Consider the following 14221-nt stretch of genomic DNA (forward strand, 5'->3'; position numbering starts at 1 on the left):
TGTAGCAGAAATGAGTCAAATCAGACAAATCAAAGAGGTCTATCAGAGCTGTGTGCATTGAAACATGAGCTGAATTCCTCAGGAAGTCATAATCAGTTCTAGTGCCACAGGAACCAAACAAGATAACCAACCAACCAACTTGTTCACACAACAGCTTTCAACATTAACACCAATAGAACAATTATTGACAATTTTAATTCAAAGAAGAGATTGTCAAATTTATTGTTCGTGATTGGAATGCAACGCTGGACATCACATGTAAACCCAGGAGATCAAGTTAAATACTTGCATTGACTTCCCCCCCCAGCCAGAAGAACCAGACTGAAATTCCTAAGGGGGAAGGGCTTTAAACCTTTGTCTTCACAGAAAAGTCCCTTTGCCAGAGAATGGCAAAGAAACTGCTTTTTATACATTTATATATGGACCAGAATGAACTCAAAAAAGACTTATGAATGAATCATTCCATTGCTTAACTCCATATTATTTACGTGTAACCCACACATTTGGACTATCATGTATAATCACTTATTGTGTATTCTTTTTGATAACTATAGGATACCTAGTCATGTCTAGTATTCAAATAATCGCATTTTCTTGCTTGATATTGTCCTGACAATCATTTATTTGTAAAATATATCATAATCATGTTATAGGGAATCATGTCCAAATTAGACCCTGTGAGGCAAGAACCACATGCTTGGTAAGATAAACAAATGATTTAGGATACCCACCCCAAGAACATATCTGATTGTCAAGGCAACATTTGAGGGGTGGCCAACAAGGAAGTTTAAATACTTTGGACCCATGAAATTTTGCTTTTAGTCATGCCTTGCTTTTAGTCTGCTTTTAGTCTGCTTTTAGTTCTAGTCTAGCTGCTGCTATTAGCCATGTCGGCTTTTAGTCTAGCATGGCTTGTGCTATCAGTCATGCCTGCTCTTAGCTTTTAGCTTGTAGCTTTGCTACCTAGCTTAGCTTGTAGCATCTAGCCATGCGGTAGTCATCATTGTTCTTTGAGCGCGGTTCCAGCGTGCCTGCCTGCTGCTACTATGAGAAGGAAACACAACCTAGTCTCGTCAAACTTTATTTCTTTTCTTTTCCGTTTGAGAGTTTCGTGTTCTGAGTTAAGTTTTGTAACGTCCATTCAACTTCAACCAGCGAACACGACTCTGCACTTTCAGCCAACGCCCAACAACCACGGGCTTCCCAAGACGTCACTTCAGAGACTGAACTTCCAGCCAATCAACGACCTCGGGATAGCCCTTTCACCGAGGCTCCTTCTTCACAGGAGATGCAAGTAACTTTACCTCCAGACTGTGACCTTTACTGGTGTATCTAATATAATTTTAACCTCATTGAGGAACTCAATGCGAGCGCTAATTACGTGATTGATGGTTGTTCATGTTTATGCAATTTAACGTATTGCTGTTAACTTGGGATTCCATATTTCCATTCTCTTAAACTCATCTTTCCCTAACTTTCGACCTTCCTGCAACTTGTGTGAATGTGTGTGTGCGTGCGTTTATGTGTTAGATTAGTTTATATGTCTTAGTTTATCTAATAAAGCCTTATTCATATTGAAAAGAGAAGTATCTTGTGTTTTGTGCTTACAAGTTAATGTCTTAAACTGCCGATCTTGTTACTGTGCTAATTGATAGTGTTTTCACTATAGTTTGGATATTAGTATCCAGCGCAGATTTGATGTTAAACGGCTCGTTCACTGAACCGCAGGCGCGTCTCCGTGAACAGCCGTGAAACAGTGATTCTGTTCAAATTCCCTTTAAAATCTTAAATGATTCCCTTTGAGCTAAATTGACCTGTTTCCCTTACATTTATTAATGGTGGAGAATGATTGCGGGCAGTTTAATCTAAATTGTGAGCATAAACCAAGTTATTTAATCTTTGATTTTGCTAAAGGAATGAAAGATGAGAAGCATGCGAGACCTGAGTATGTGTGTGTGACGCGTGACGTAAGCAGCGCGCGCCCTCCCGCTTGAATGAAAGGAGCTAGAGGAGACTTTAACTCGAGTCCGTCTCCCCTTTGTTAACAGCAGTAAGGGAACTTAAAAGTAAACATCTGAGATCGTACAATAAGGTAGAAATTGAGCGTGTTCCTCATTTGTGTAATGCCTTGTTTTATAGCTGATTTGATTTCACTGCGTGTTCCAGTGTCTCAAACGCTATCTCAGTCACTGTTTGCTGAACGGAGCTAAACTGTTAGTGTTTCAAAAGGGATATAAATCGGTGAATAAAGAATAGTTTTGAGCGGGTTCCTCAATCTATTTATCAAAGTCCCCGTATTCATATTTCATATAGTTTGATTGCCAGTGCGTGTTCCACTGCCGAATCAAATTTGATATTCGACTCCCCTAAGTTAACGTTAAACATTAGAGAACAATGTTTGCCCATTTGTATCCGTTCACAAAGTGAATGCAATCTCGCGTAACACTGCGTGTGTCCGAGAGTAATTTGAATGGGAGTGTTTTAAAAGCTTGATCAAGTAAATTTTAACTGTGTACCAACAGCGAAGGAAAACTTTTATGTTTGTGTCCAGAAAAACTGGCACGGAGAATCAAATTGCTGAGATTGATATAATAACTACAGCAGGAAGCTGCTATTTGAATTAAGATAAATTTAACTCTATACAAACTGAGAGTTTAAGTGCCACATCGCAAAACCAACTGAAAGGCGGTGTTGTTATTTGTACAGTGTTGAAATGAGCCGACATTTCATGTAACATGCTTAACTGTATTTGCAACAATGCAACGATTCATGTGCTAATCCACTAGAATGTGTTTTGGTTGCCATAGTGACGACCGTGACCAGGAAGACTAACGTACTTCCGGAGCAACTCTGAACTGTGCACGCGCAGCGCACAAACTCTGCGGTGTCGCTAAGCTAACGAAACCATTGCATTTACATTGAAGTCTATACTAAAGCCACTAGCCTCAAAGGTTAGCCGTTAGCATTACCATCCAGTGGTAGAATAATGTGTGTTTGGGCAACGCTGACGTGATTTAACCATTTTAAACATCTTAACTAACACTTGTTAGTCTCTTTCTTTTTATCGCTCTGTTTTCTCACTAGACCACTTATTTTCATTTTACTAGAAAGGGAAATACTGACTCACAATTATTAATTGTCAAATTGAAATTTAATTGAAACATTAAATTTATTTTGAATCATTTAAAATTTCCCTCTCAGATCATTTCATATGATCTTTTATTTCTAGTATTCTCTTTTGGTCTTAATTATTTTAGGAATGAATAAGCCTTGAACTTTGGAAGTTAAGTAAACTTATTCTTCCTAATTTATTTATTACCCATCTGAATATATGCTATTCAGACCTTTACTTATTTGAATGCGTTTTACCCCTCTTCCTATTTTGGTTATACACTTAACCACTATTGTTTTACGTATTGATTTCCTCTTTTTAATTTCATTTTTGCATATTTTGCCCATTTATTAATTTTTTAAATTTTCCTATTTCTTACCATTTCTTTTGTGTATCCTAGCCTGGGAACGACAAACCTGAGCCCTAAAAGGAGACATTGTTATCCCTCACTACGAGTTCAAATAAATTAGAAAGACAACTCTCTTTCACTTAAAGTTTATTTTGTTTGATTAGTTGTGCAGCAACTAACACAACGCTCTCCTTGTAGTTGAGGTAACCGCTACTGAGACTTACCATCTCCGTCCTCTCTCTCCTTTACTTTCCTCTTCTCTTTTTACATTTGTAGGACATGTAAGAACCATCAATCAATTCTAAGTGAAGTAAATACACAATCTTGCCAAAGACGACGAATCATTCTTATGAATTTGATTGTAATCATCCTCTCATTTGTTCTTCCTAACCTCCCTACATTTGGAAACGCAATCCAAGTTTTAGCATCTCATCCAACGTTGAGATCAATTTAATAGAGATACGTGCTGAGCAACTGTCGCCTTCGCTGACTCCCTGGTGAGCGGTCCAACTGAAAGGTGTACGGTGTCAATCCTGTCAGACTAAGAAAAGAGATATCAGAATTATTATTGTATTCTTTTGTCCAAAGCAAGAAATATAATAATATTGTTTACGTTTTTGATAACATTTAATTGGAAAAAATAATTTTCCTCATTTGAAAAACAGAAATTTTGCTTGTCATTTGAATTTGTTTTTCACCTCTGTCTCTCTTTTCCTCTTCCTCATTAGAGTGACAAAGTCTTCGCATCTCTAGTCTACTTAGACACCCTGAGACCAACACAGTCATCACCACATTTCACTAGTGGTTCACAATCACTGATACAACACTTAGTTGTCCCACCACACATAGGCTTTTACTCCACACAGATCTGTGTCAGTCTCTCTTCTCCCCAGCGTGCCAACATGCCGCAGACTGCAGACCCCATTGCCCATGGGGAAGATGTGAACATTTGGCTGAGAGGCATAACAGACAGCCTCACTCCAAAGACATTTGAACTGTTATTATTTTTAATAATAATCCTAATCCTGAGAAGATTCCTGACACAAGATTCAAGCCAGAACAACAACCACGAGGAGCTAGTCAAGATCACGAGCTCACTAAGCTATGCCTTCACAACCCAGCTGAAACTGAGCGACAAGCACATCACCCACCTTCAAGAGGAGCTGACACGTGCTGAACGTCGCATAGACAAGCTGGAAGTGAAAGTTCAAAATCAACTCAAAGCACCCAGCGAGAGGGAGCAGGATACAACAGAACAAGTTATGAAGCTCCTAGCAGCCCTGGCAGCAGCTCAGCTCGACCAGCAACATACAACGGCTGCTCAGAAAGACCTGGTAAACAGACTCCAGTATGCCGAACAGCTACTAGAGAAAGCCAAGATAGACATCAGAAACAAGAACTCTGAAATCAGTGCTTTGAAAGACCACCTTGAAAGGTACAGAACTGAAACGGACAATCTGACCCAACAACTAGACGATACCAACGATGAGCTCTACATGGTCAGAAAAGAACTCCAAAATGCTTACAAGCACAAACTAGAGCCAAGAAAAGAGAAACATCTCTTAGCCTCATCACTGCTGAGCAGAGCAGAGTCCCACGTCCAAGAACTGGCATATGACGAAAGGAGCGAAGGGCCACAACCCAAAACCTCACCTGCCTTCGCCACACAACCCTTTCCTGCCAACGAAAGAAAACCTCCCGTCCAAGACCTTGAAGCTGCACACGGGATGACCATCAAAGACCTCAACAAGCTGTCTAAAAACATCAGCAGGTTCAACCCGAACTCCACAGAAAGCCCCGACATCCAAGCTTACCTGCGAGATATCGAATTTCACCTGGAAGTGAGACCTCATGTGACTGACAGAGACTGGTTATACCTCCTTAGAGCCACGTCCAGTTCCGAGGTACGAAACTTTCTAGATCGACAGCCCAGTCAAACCAAGTCAAACTACCAGCGACTTCGTGAGGTCCTGATTAAAGAGTTTACAGACCCAGAGTCTGAACATGGACTGTTAACTGCCTTGGAAACCAAACAAGGTCGTCAAGAGACTCCACAAGCTTACTACAACCGACTCCGACAATCCTACTTTGGTGCACACAACAACTCTGACCTTGAAGAGGATGTGAACTTCAAAACCCTCTTCCTAAAGAATCTGCACCCCGGAGTCAGTCACCATCTAGGTGTCATGGCCTGTCCGAACTCCATGACCATCCAACAGTTGCGTGACCTAACACAGAAGGCCTATAACAAGCAGAAGTTGGCCTCAAAGAAAGGTAACAAAACCTCCACACTCTTGAACTCTGTCAACAAAGACTCAAGCCTTGCACTGGACGACACCCAGCGGCATCACAACACCAGAGTCTTCCATCAAGAGCACAGAGAACGTGACGCCCATATCCACGACCGCTTTCAGCCCAACTGCTGGGAAAATCCATGGGACCAGCCACGCTTCTCAAGAAACCAAAAGGATAACATCTGGAAACCTAACCAGATATCCAAAGGTAATCAGCTGACTCATCCAAAAGCAACTCGTGTGGGTAAGCGACAACAAAACCCACCTCAGCACCACTCAGACATGCACAGTGCTGAGTATGCACAAGAACATGACCGCTTACCATTAGAAGACACGGAACAAGTCATGGAACAACTAAGAGAGTTCCTTCAAGACAATTTACATGCATATGACCACAAAGTTGAGTCATGCTCGCTGTGACCAGCGACAGAACGGAAGGCCGGTGATCACCTGGTGCACCACATCAGAGATGACAAGCACCTGTTCAACAACAACCCAGAATGAACAAGTCTTTCACGGCCAACTGTTGATGAAAAATCTGAGGTACTAAAGGACATCACCTCAGTCACTAACAAACTGTCAAATGAACTCCAACTCCAAGTACCACATTCCCTGTCTGTGCAACAGCAACCACCAGAGCACAGAAGGTCAGAAAGTCTGCTACAGCCAGAAGGCATCACAAGAAGAATGCAACATAGGAGACAAGTTTTGCAACTCAGCTTCACACAGCCATGCCAAACTGCCTCCGACGGCGTGCTAAAGAACTTCCTGCCTTGCTGGACTGACCCCTCATTAGACCATGGACACGCCCTCATCCAAGCCAAAGATGCAGAGAGCCAGTCTTCAGTGACATGCTAGAAAAAGGGGGAGACAACACAGACTTGAACAGATCTGACCACACATGCACTACACCAGTAATACACAACATTACCTACACCCAGAGGTAAACACATCTACTGATAACACAGTCAACAAACATATTCTTCCCACAGGTAGAATATCCAACTTTTAGCGTAACAAAGTTACACATACCCACCATGAAGAAACGTGCAGCCATCCTCACAATAGGTAGAACACCTGACACTAAGTTAAGGTTCACGACACACTAGCTGCACCTGACATCCTAGCTCAATAGTAGTTGTAACACATGCTCGGAAAACCCACAGCAGCCTTGTTTTGTTTTGTTCTTCTTTTACCTATCCTTCTCCTTCCCCTCTTTCCTGAGTAGGTGAAATGCCTAGACACCCTGCGAGGGTTGAAGGTCTGATATTAGGATTGACTCGCAACACCTAATATCCGCCAGCCACTCTAAACTGAATGGAAGCCAGAGAGCTCCATGCATGATAGGTCAATCCATTGAATTGAAAATGAAATTACTAGAAAACTAATGGTAAACATGTAAAGTAAGACAACCTAGAAGAACCAAACAAAGTTAACCACAAATTTGATTGATGAATCAAAATAAAAACAATTTCCAAGACGATCTAAACTATCCTCAATGTGCTAAACTACATTGACTAATTGAACTTAACCACGTGTACCTAAATAACCTGATGCCTGCACCAGTACAGTAACTGTCATGGAGGTGTTGTCTTGCTGTTTGCTGTGTTTGTCTGCTTCTTCTGCCTTTGTTTCTCCAGCGATCGACGATGTCTTCACCTAAACACCTCGCCGATCGAAAGGGGGATATATGTAGCAGAAATGAGTCAAATCAGACAAATCAAAGAGTCTATCAGAGCTGTGTGCACTGAAACATGAGCTGAATTCCTCAGGAAGTCATAAATCAGTTCTAGTGCCACAGGAACCAGGCAAGATAACCAACCAACCAACTTGTTCACACAACAGCTTTCAACATTAACACCAATAGAACAATTATTGACAATTTTAATTCGAAGAAGAGATTGTCAAATTTATTGTTCGTGATTGGAATGCAACGCTGGACATCACATGTAAACCCAGGAGATCAAGTTAAATACTTGCATTGACTTCCCCCCCCCCCCCCCAGCCAGTGAAACCAGACTGAAATTCCTAAGGGGGAAGGGCTTTAAACCTTTGTCTTCACAGAAAAGTCCTTTGCCAGAGAATGGCAAAGAAACCCTTTTTATACATTATATATGGACCAGAATGAACTCAAAAAAGACTTATGAATGAATCATTCCATTGCTTAACTCCATATTCATTTACGTGTAACCCACACATTTGACTATCATGTATAATCACTTATTGTGTATGTCTTTTGATAACTATAGGATACCTAGTCATGTCTAGTATTCAAATAATCGCATTTTCTTGCTTGATATTGTCCTGACAATCATTTATTTGTAAAATATATCATAATCATGTTATAGGAATCATGTCCAAAATTAGACCCTGTGAGGCAAGAACCACATGCTTGGTAAGATAAACAAATGATTTATGATACCCACCCCAAGAACATATCTGATTGGTCAAGGCAACATTTGAGGGGTGGCCAACAAGGAAGTTTTAAATACTTTGGACCCCATGAAATTTTGCTTTTTAGTTCTAGTCTGCCTGCTGCTATTAGCCATGTCTGCTTTTAGTCTGCTTTTAGTTCTAGTCTAGCTGCTGCTATTAGCCATGTCGGCTTTTAGTTCTAGCATTGCTCGTGCTATCAGTCATGCCTGCTCTTAGCTTTTAGCTTGTAGCTTTGCTACCTAGCTTTAGCTTGTAGCATCTAGCCATGCGGTAGTCATCATTGTTCTTTGAGCGCGGTTCCAGCGTGCCTGCCTGCTGCTACTTATGCCACAATGAGAAGGAACACAACCTAGTCTCGTCAAACTTTATTTCTTTTCTTTTCCGTTTGAGAGTTTCGTGTTCTGAGTTAAGTTTTGTAACGTCCATTCAACTTCAACCAGCGAACACGACTCTGCACTTTCAGCCAACGCCCAACAACCACGGGCTTCCCAAGACGTCACTTCAGAGACTGAACTTCCAGCCAATCAACGACCTCGGGATAGCCCTTTCACCGAGGCTCCTTCTTCACAGGAGATGCAAGTAACTTTACCTCCAGACTGTGACCTTTACTGGTGTATCTAATATAATTTTAACCTCATTGAGGAACTCAATGCGAGCGCTAATTACGTGATTGATGGTTGTTCATGTTTATGCAATTTAACGTATTGCTGTTAACTTGGGATTCCATATTTCCATTCTCTTAAACTCATCTTTCCCTAACTTTCGACCTTCCTGCAACTTGTGTGAATGTGTGTGTGCGTGCGTTTATGTGTTAGATTAGTTTATATGTCTTAGATTTATCTAATAAAGCCTTATTCATATTGAAAAGAGAAGTATCTTGTGTTTTGTGCTTACAAGTTAATGTCTTAAACTGCCGATCTTGTTACTGTGCTAATTGATAGTGTTTTCACTATAGTTTGGATATTAGTATCCAGCGCAGATTTGATGTTAAACGGCTCGTTCACTGAACCGCAGGCGCGTCTCCGTGAACAGCCGTGAAACAGTGATTCTGTTCAAATTCCCTTTAAAATCTTAAATGATTCCCTTTGAGCTAAATTGACCTGTTTCCCTTACACACCCGTGCCTCCTTCTACTCAATCTGCTCAAAATGATTACATGAAAATATCCGTGCAAGTGAACTAATACTCATGTCCGGTATCATCTGAAATGTCTCAGTGCAACTGGTTCAATGGTCCCAATCTTACAAAAGTAGACTAAAAGATAATACAGATCCTAAGAGTCGAGATGTATTTTGCTTATGACAATGGGAGTGCCCTTTTCAGAGGTCTTCAATGTAAATTACCTTCTGTTCCCTTTGAGGTGTAAACTACCCTGCGGTCTGGGACCTGACCTAATGCAAATTCCTATTGTTAGTTTCTGTTTCCATCATTGGGGGATGCTTGTCTTGGTCTGAGGTTCTTAAGCACATGTTTCAGGAGGATCAGGGCCCAGAATGAGCCCATAGCACTTCATACTAGAAGTCAGGTATGCATCTCTCACTCTTAGATTAATCTTTGAGAATATGATGTCTTGTATTGATTTGATATCTTTATGTAATTGGCATAATACACATTTACCTGACTGTTAATAAATTGTTCCATTTGATTCTATTCCATTTTACTCTGTAGTTATTGGCTCTAGTAGATTTGAGTTTAACCTGAATAACTTTACATGCTGAAAATACCGAACACAAAGAAAACCTTCAGCCTGGACCTTATAGTAGTGAGAAGCTCGGATGGACAGAGCTATGAAGCAGATTAGACAAAATGCAGAAAATGTGATGAAATGCACTTAAACAGAGGATTTCTCTCAGAGTTTAATAGCTGCAGCTATCATCAATACAGCACTACTAACATCCACTTCTACAAATATCTAGCGCCTTTACAAACTGGGTTTACAAAAAGTAGGTGGTGAGTCAGTGTGGTTGGTGGGCGGCTCCTCCTGAGATGATGTCACTCTTCTGTGAGCGTTTCATTGGTGGAGTCTGTAGGGGTGGGCGTGGTTTGACAGGTGTAGCAGCTTTAGCAGAAGATCTTGGCTGCTGGCGACTGGACCATCAGCGTCTCCATCCACACACGACTGATCCATACTGCAGCCCTCTGAGTGATCAACAGACCAGCCATTACAGTCAGGCGGATACACATAGTGATCTGTGTTCTAATCTAGGTAAAACACTGGATAATTAACTTGTGAAATCACCTCTAATCGCTTTCAGTGTCCCATCACAATCATTTTGTGATTTATTTGCATTATAGCCATGATTAAAATCTAAATTTACATCTAAATTTCAGCTCCAACATTATTCTTAAGTAAATACTTGAGTGAAAAGGAAAAAGTTAATTTTTTAATTGTGTTTAAGCATTAAAAATGTAGATGTAATTGCAAAAAATAAATAAAAATAATAATAATATTTTTTTTAAACAAGAAAAGAGAATTTTGAATCATCTTCTCAATGCAAAGTCAATTAAACTGCAAAAAATATGCTTCTTCAAATTTGATTATCATAGAAATATCCAAGATGAGTGTGCATGCTTGAGACACAGAAACAAGCATCAGTTCTCACACATCAGGCATGCATGTTTGATCTTTCATTACCATATTTGATGTATGTTAGATGGAAGAAAACAATCTTTTAAAGAAAACATTCTAATAAATTCTGATAAAATGTAAGTGGTAAAACGTCCTGTTTTTTTTTCTCAGAAAAGTAATCTAGTATAATATGTGACCCTGGATATAATATTTTTTACTACATTAATGATACATATACATTTAGTCATTTTGCAGACACTTTTATCCAAAGCGACTTATAAGTGGGGGGTCTTAAGATCTTTCTTTTATGCCAAAAATCATTAGCATATTAAGTAAAAGATCATGATCCATGAAGATATTTAGTAAATGTTCTACTGTAAATGTGTCAAAACTTCATTTTTGATTAGTACTATGCATTTCTAATAACTTCATTTGGACAATTTTAAAGATTTTTTTTTATATACTTATAAGATTCCAGATTTTCAAATAGTTGTATCTCAGCCAAATATTGTCCTCCTAACAAACCAGACATCAATGGAAAGATGATTTATCTCTTAGCTTATAAATCTCAATAATAATAAAAAACTGACCCTTATGACTTACATATAGTAATTAAGTTTAAATTGCACGTGAGTAAAATACAAATCCCACCAAATAATACTTTAGTCCAGTCATCAAGAACAATGACTTTTTTGAAGATATGACATGGGTAAAGCTGACCTGAGTCACAGCAGACCCCGGGAGCAGCGCAGCGTCCCTCATAACCACAAGCTTTTCCGGGTGCTTCACATGGAGAAGGAAGATAATCCTCTTCCAGACATCGGAGAGTCTCTGGAGACCCAACCAAGCATCCGAGACCTTCACCACAGCAGATACTGGGACCAAAACACCGGCCACGATCGCCAGGACCACATGACATGCACTGCAGAGAACAAGGAAATTAAAGCTCAGTTGTTCAGTTTAGGGTCAGGAAGTGTATAAACGCACCTGTCGAGATGGCCAGTCCTGTACGGATCGTTTTCCTCCGATGGGGCAGTTAGAGATGTAACATGCCGAGCACACGGACAGCAGACACAGCAGACTGACCACTGAGAGCAGACCTCCAGACATATCTGTGCCAAAGACATACAGATAACACAACTGAATGTCTCTGAATATTACAGTATTCTTAATAAAAGTGCTGTACTTACTTTACCGAGGCTGAAATTGAAAGCTAGTGAATCGATTCAGCTTTTAAGCAGCGATGTTCATTTGTACACTGTGAGGAGACTCTTTTTATACCTCTTTGCTGCGTGATTATATCACGTTATTACCTGTTAGCTACAATCAAGGAGTCTTAGCTATCTAAATGATAATGATGTGACCTGATTAGGGTCAGTGAACTGGTCACCACATTGTCCAGTAACAGGGGTGTGCGTCATTAACGGCCCGTGATGTGGCATAACATCAGACAGGTGAATTAATACAGGACTATTCATTGTAGAGCTTTCTGAAATGCAATCTTAAAAAATAAAGTTTCTGAAACTGGGGTTTTCAAAGCAATGCTTTAAAAGATCCATCTGGGTTCCCAATCAAACTTTCAGAGAACAGCTCTTAAATGAACCATGTTTTCTTATTGTGGAGAACATTTTAATAATCTAAAGAACATTTTCCAGATTAAAGAACATTTTTTTACAATGGAATTTTCTTCACGGAACCATTGAAGTCAATAAAGAACTTTTATTTTTAACAAAGTTGGTTTTTGACTACATGCATTAGAGACAGTGGACAGCATAAAGTTATTTCTCAGTTATTAACACAAAAAACATTAAACATACTGTGTACAAAAAAATTGGTCATTGCTGAGTTCCATTTATATTAAGCTAAAGTATGTTGATCTGTTTAACCCCCAAACTATTGGTTTTGCTCTGTTTTCTAGTTGAATGAAACCACTCCTTTTCAAGACACATATCCTTTGTTTTTTAAATTGTCAACTAATTGGTTAACAGGTATTAGATTCCATCATCAAAGCTCATATTGTCTCGTATCGGACACAGGTGTCCCCCAGGGCTCGGTCCTGGGCCCCTCTGCTATTCATGCTATTCTGTGTCACCAGGCATTTGAACAACCATGTCATGAAGGTGACTCATGATTGTTGAGACTTCTGTGCATATAAAGCCTGTGAAAACCATATTCTTTCATATGTTCTGCAATGTGTCTATTATATCAGAAAAAATTACAATAAATACTAAATTAGTCAATAAATCCACTGCCAAGTTCTTGAACACATGACATGTTCTGACGTGTTTAGATGTAACTCGTGGCAGAGTAATGAGCCGCTTGACTCAAGGGAATAATGAATGCTGAAGTGATTAGCCTGTAGAGTCACACGTTAATAACAGAATTGTCACAATGAACACGTCCTCCCTGATTTTTATTCATTCATCTCTGATTAGACTTTAATAGGTCACATATCCCTTTGATTTAATCTAATTATAGAATTATTACCCCGGGTCAACACGGGCGGCCGCTGACTGAAACTCACACTGAACCAGTTGCATAGTTATTGATTCAGTTGAACGGAGGAAATATTGCAGCTGAACATGTGTCTTTAAAATAATTTCCGCTTTAAATAAAAACAGCTTTAATACAAAAATAACACTATTTAGATTTATTAGCAAATAACTGACTAACTGTTGTTCAAGGGTTAAACAGCTGTAATTTTGTCACTATAAACTGAAAAGGCACAAATGTGTCTGAAAAAGCAAAATTTTATAATCTGAATTGTTGAATTAATTGATCGTTGCATAGCAAAAAATCTGTTGTACTCATACATTTTCATACTTTTTCTCATGCACAATTAATTTTCCTTTTGCATTCATCATTTTTTATGGTCTTTATGTTGCATTCAGCTGTAAATGCAAACACTGATGGACTGATTAAACACAAGGTAGCTGCCAGCATGCATTTTTTTATTAAATAAACACAAATTATCCCAAACAAACACCTAAAGGAGAACACTGAAGATCTAAAATATCGATTTTAAAATAATAATGATATAATAATAATAAATTAATTATATTTGGATGTTTATGAAAATTGACCAAACAAAATAAGAAAATTGAGGATACATTTCCTTAGACTTGTTGGAAGATAGTTACACTACTTTACATTTTAAACAGAGTAACTTGTAATCCCTAACCCATTACATTTCCAAAGTAACCTGTTCCACACCGCTCTTAATTCATAATCATACATTGTTAGTAATATTTCACATTCATTCATCCAAAACAAGATATGACATCATTAGCTGACAAACTATAACCCAAGGATATTTTATACAAAAGGGCTTATGAACAATTTTTTATTATTATTTGCTCTAAAGTTTAGCAGAAAATACAATGCATGCTTATATTAAATAAACATATGTTTTTCTAGTAAATGAGAATTGTGTTTGAAATTTTGTTTAGTAATTTAGTGTGC

General features: G+C 39.1%; 1 protein-coding gene across 2 annotated transcripts; it reads right to left on the reverse strand.

Moving 5' to 3' along the window:
* Positions 1–10017: 10017 nt before the first annotated feature.
* On the reverse strand, positions 10018–12038 carry LOC113048724 (isotocin-neurophysin IT 2-like). Of its 2 annotated transcripts, none has more exons than XM_026210540.1 (4): positions 11950–12038; positions 11747–11871; positions 11480–11681; positions 10018–10329 (listed from the first exon to the last, which is right to left on the reverse strand). In XM_026210540.1, exons 2-4 carry the CDS (start codon positions 11867–11869, stop codon positions 10202–10204), a joined length of 453 nt encoding a protein of 150 aa, XP_026066325.1. In that variant the 5' UTR covers positions 11870–11871; positions 11950–12038; the 3' UTR covers positions 10018–10201. The 2 variants fall into 2 exon arrangements, with proteins under 2 accessions (XP_026066325.1, XP_026066326.1); XM_026210541.1 differs by having other exon boundaries at positions 11955–12018.
* Between the last annotated feature and the right edge of the window lie 2183 nt (positions 12039–14221).

The sequence above is a fragment of the Carassius auratus genome, chromosome 30, assembly GCF_003368295.1.
Source record: "Carassius auratus strain Wakin chromosome 30, ASM336829v1, whole genome shotgun sequence".
Classification (NCBI taxonomy): Eukaryota; Metazoa; Chordata; class Actinopteri; order Cypriniformes; family Cyprinidae; genus Carassius; species Carassius auratus.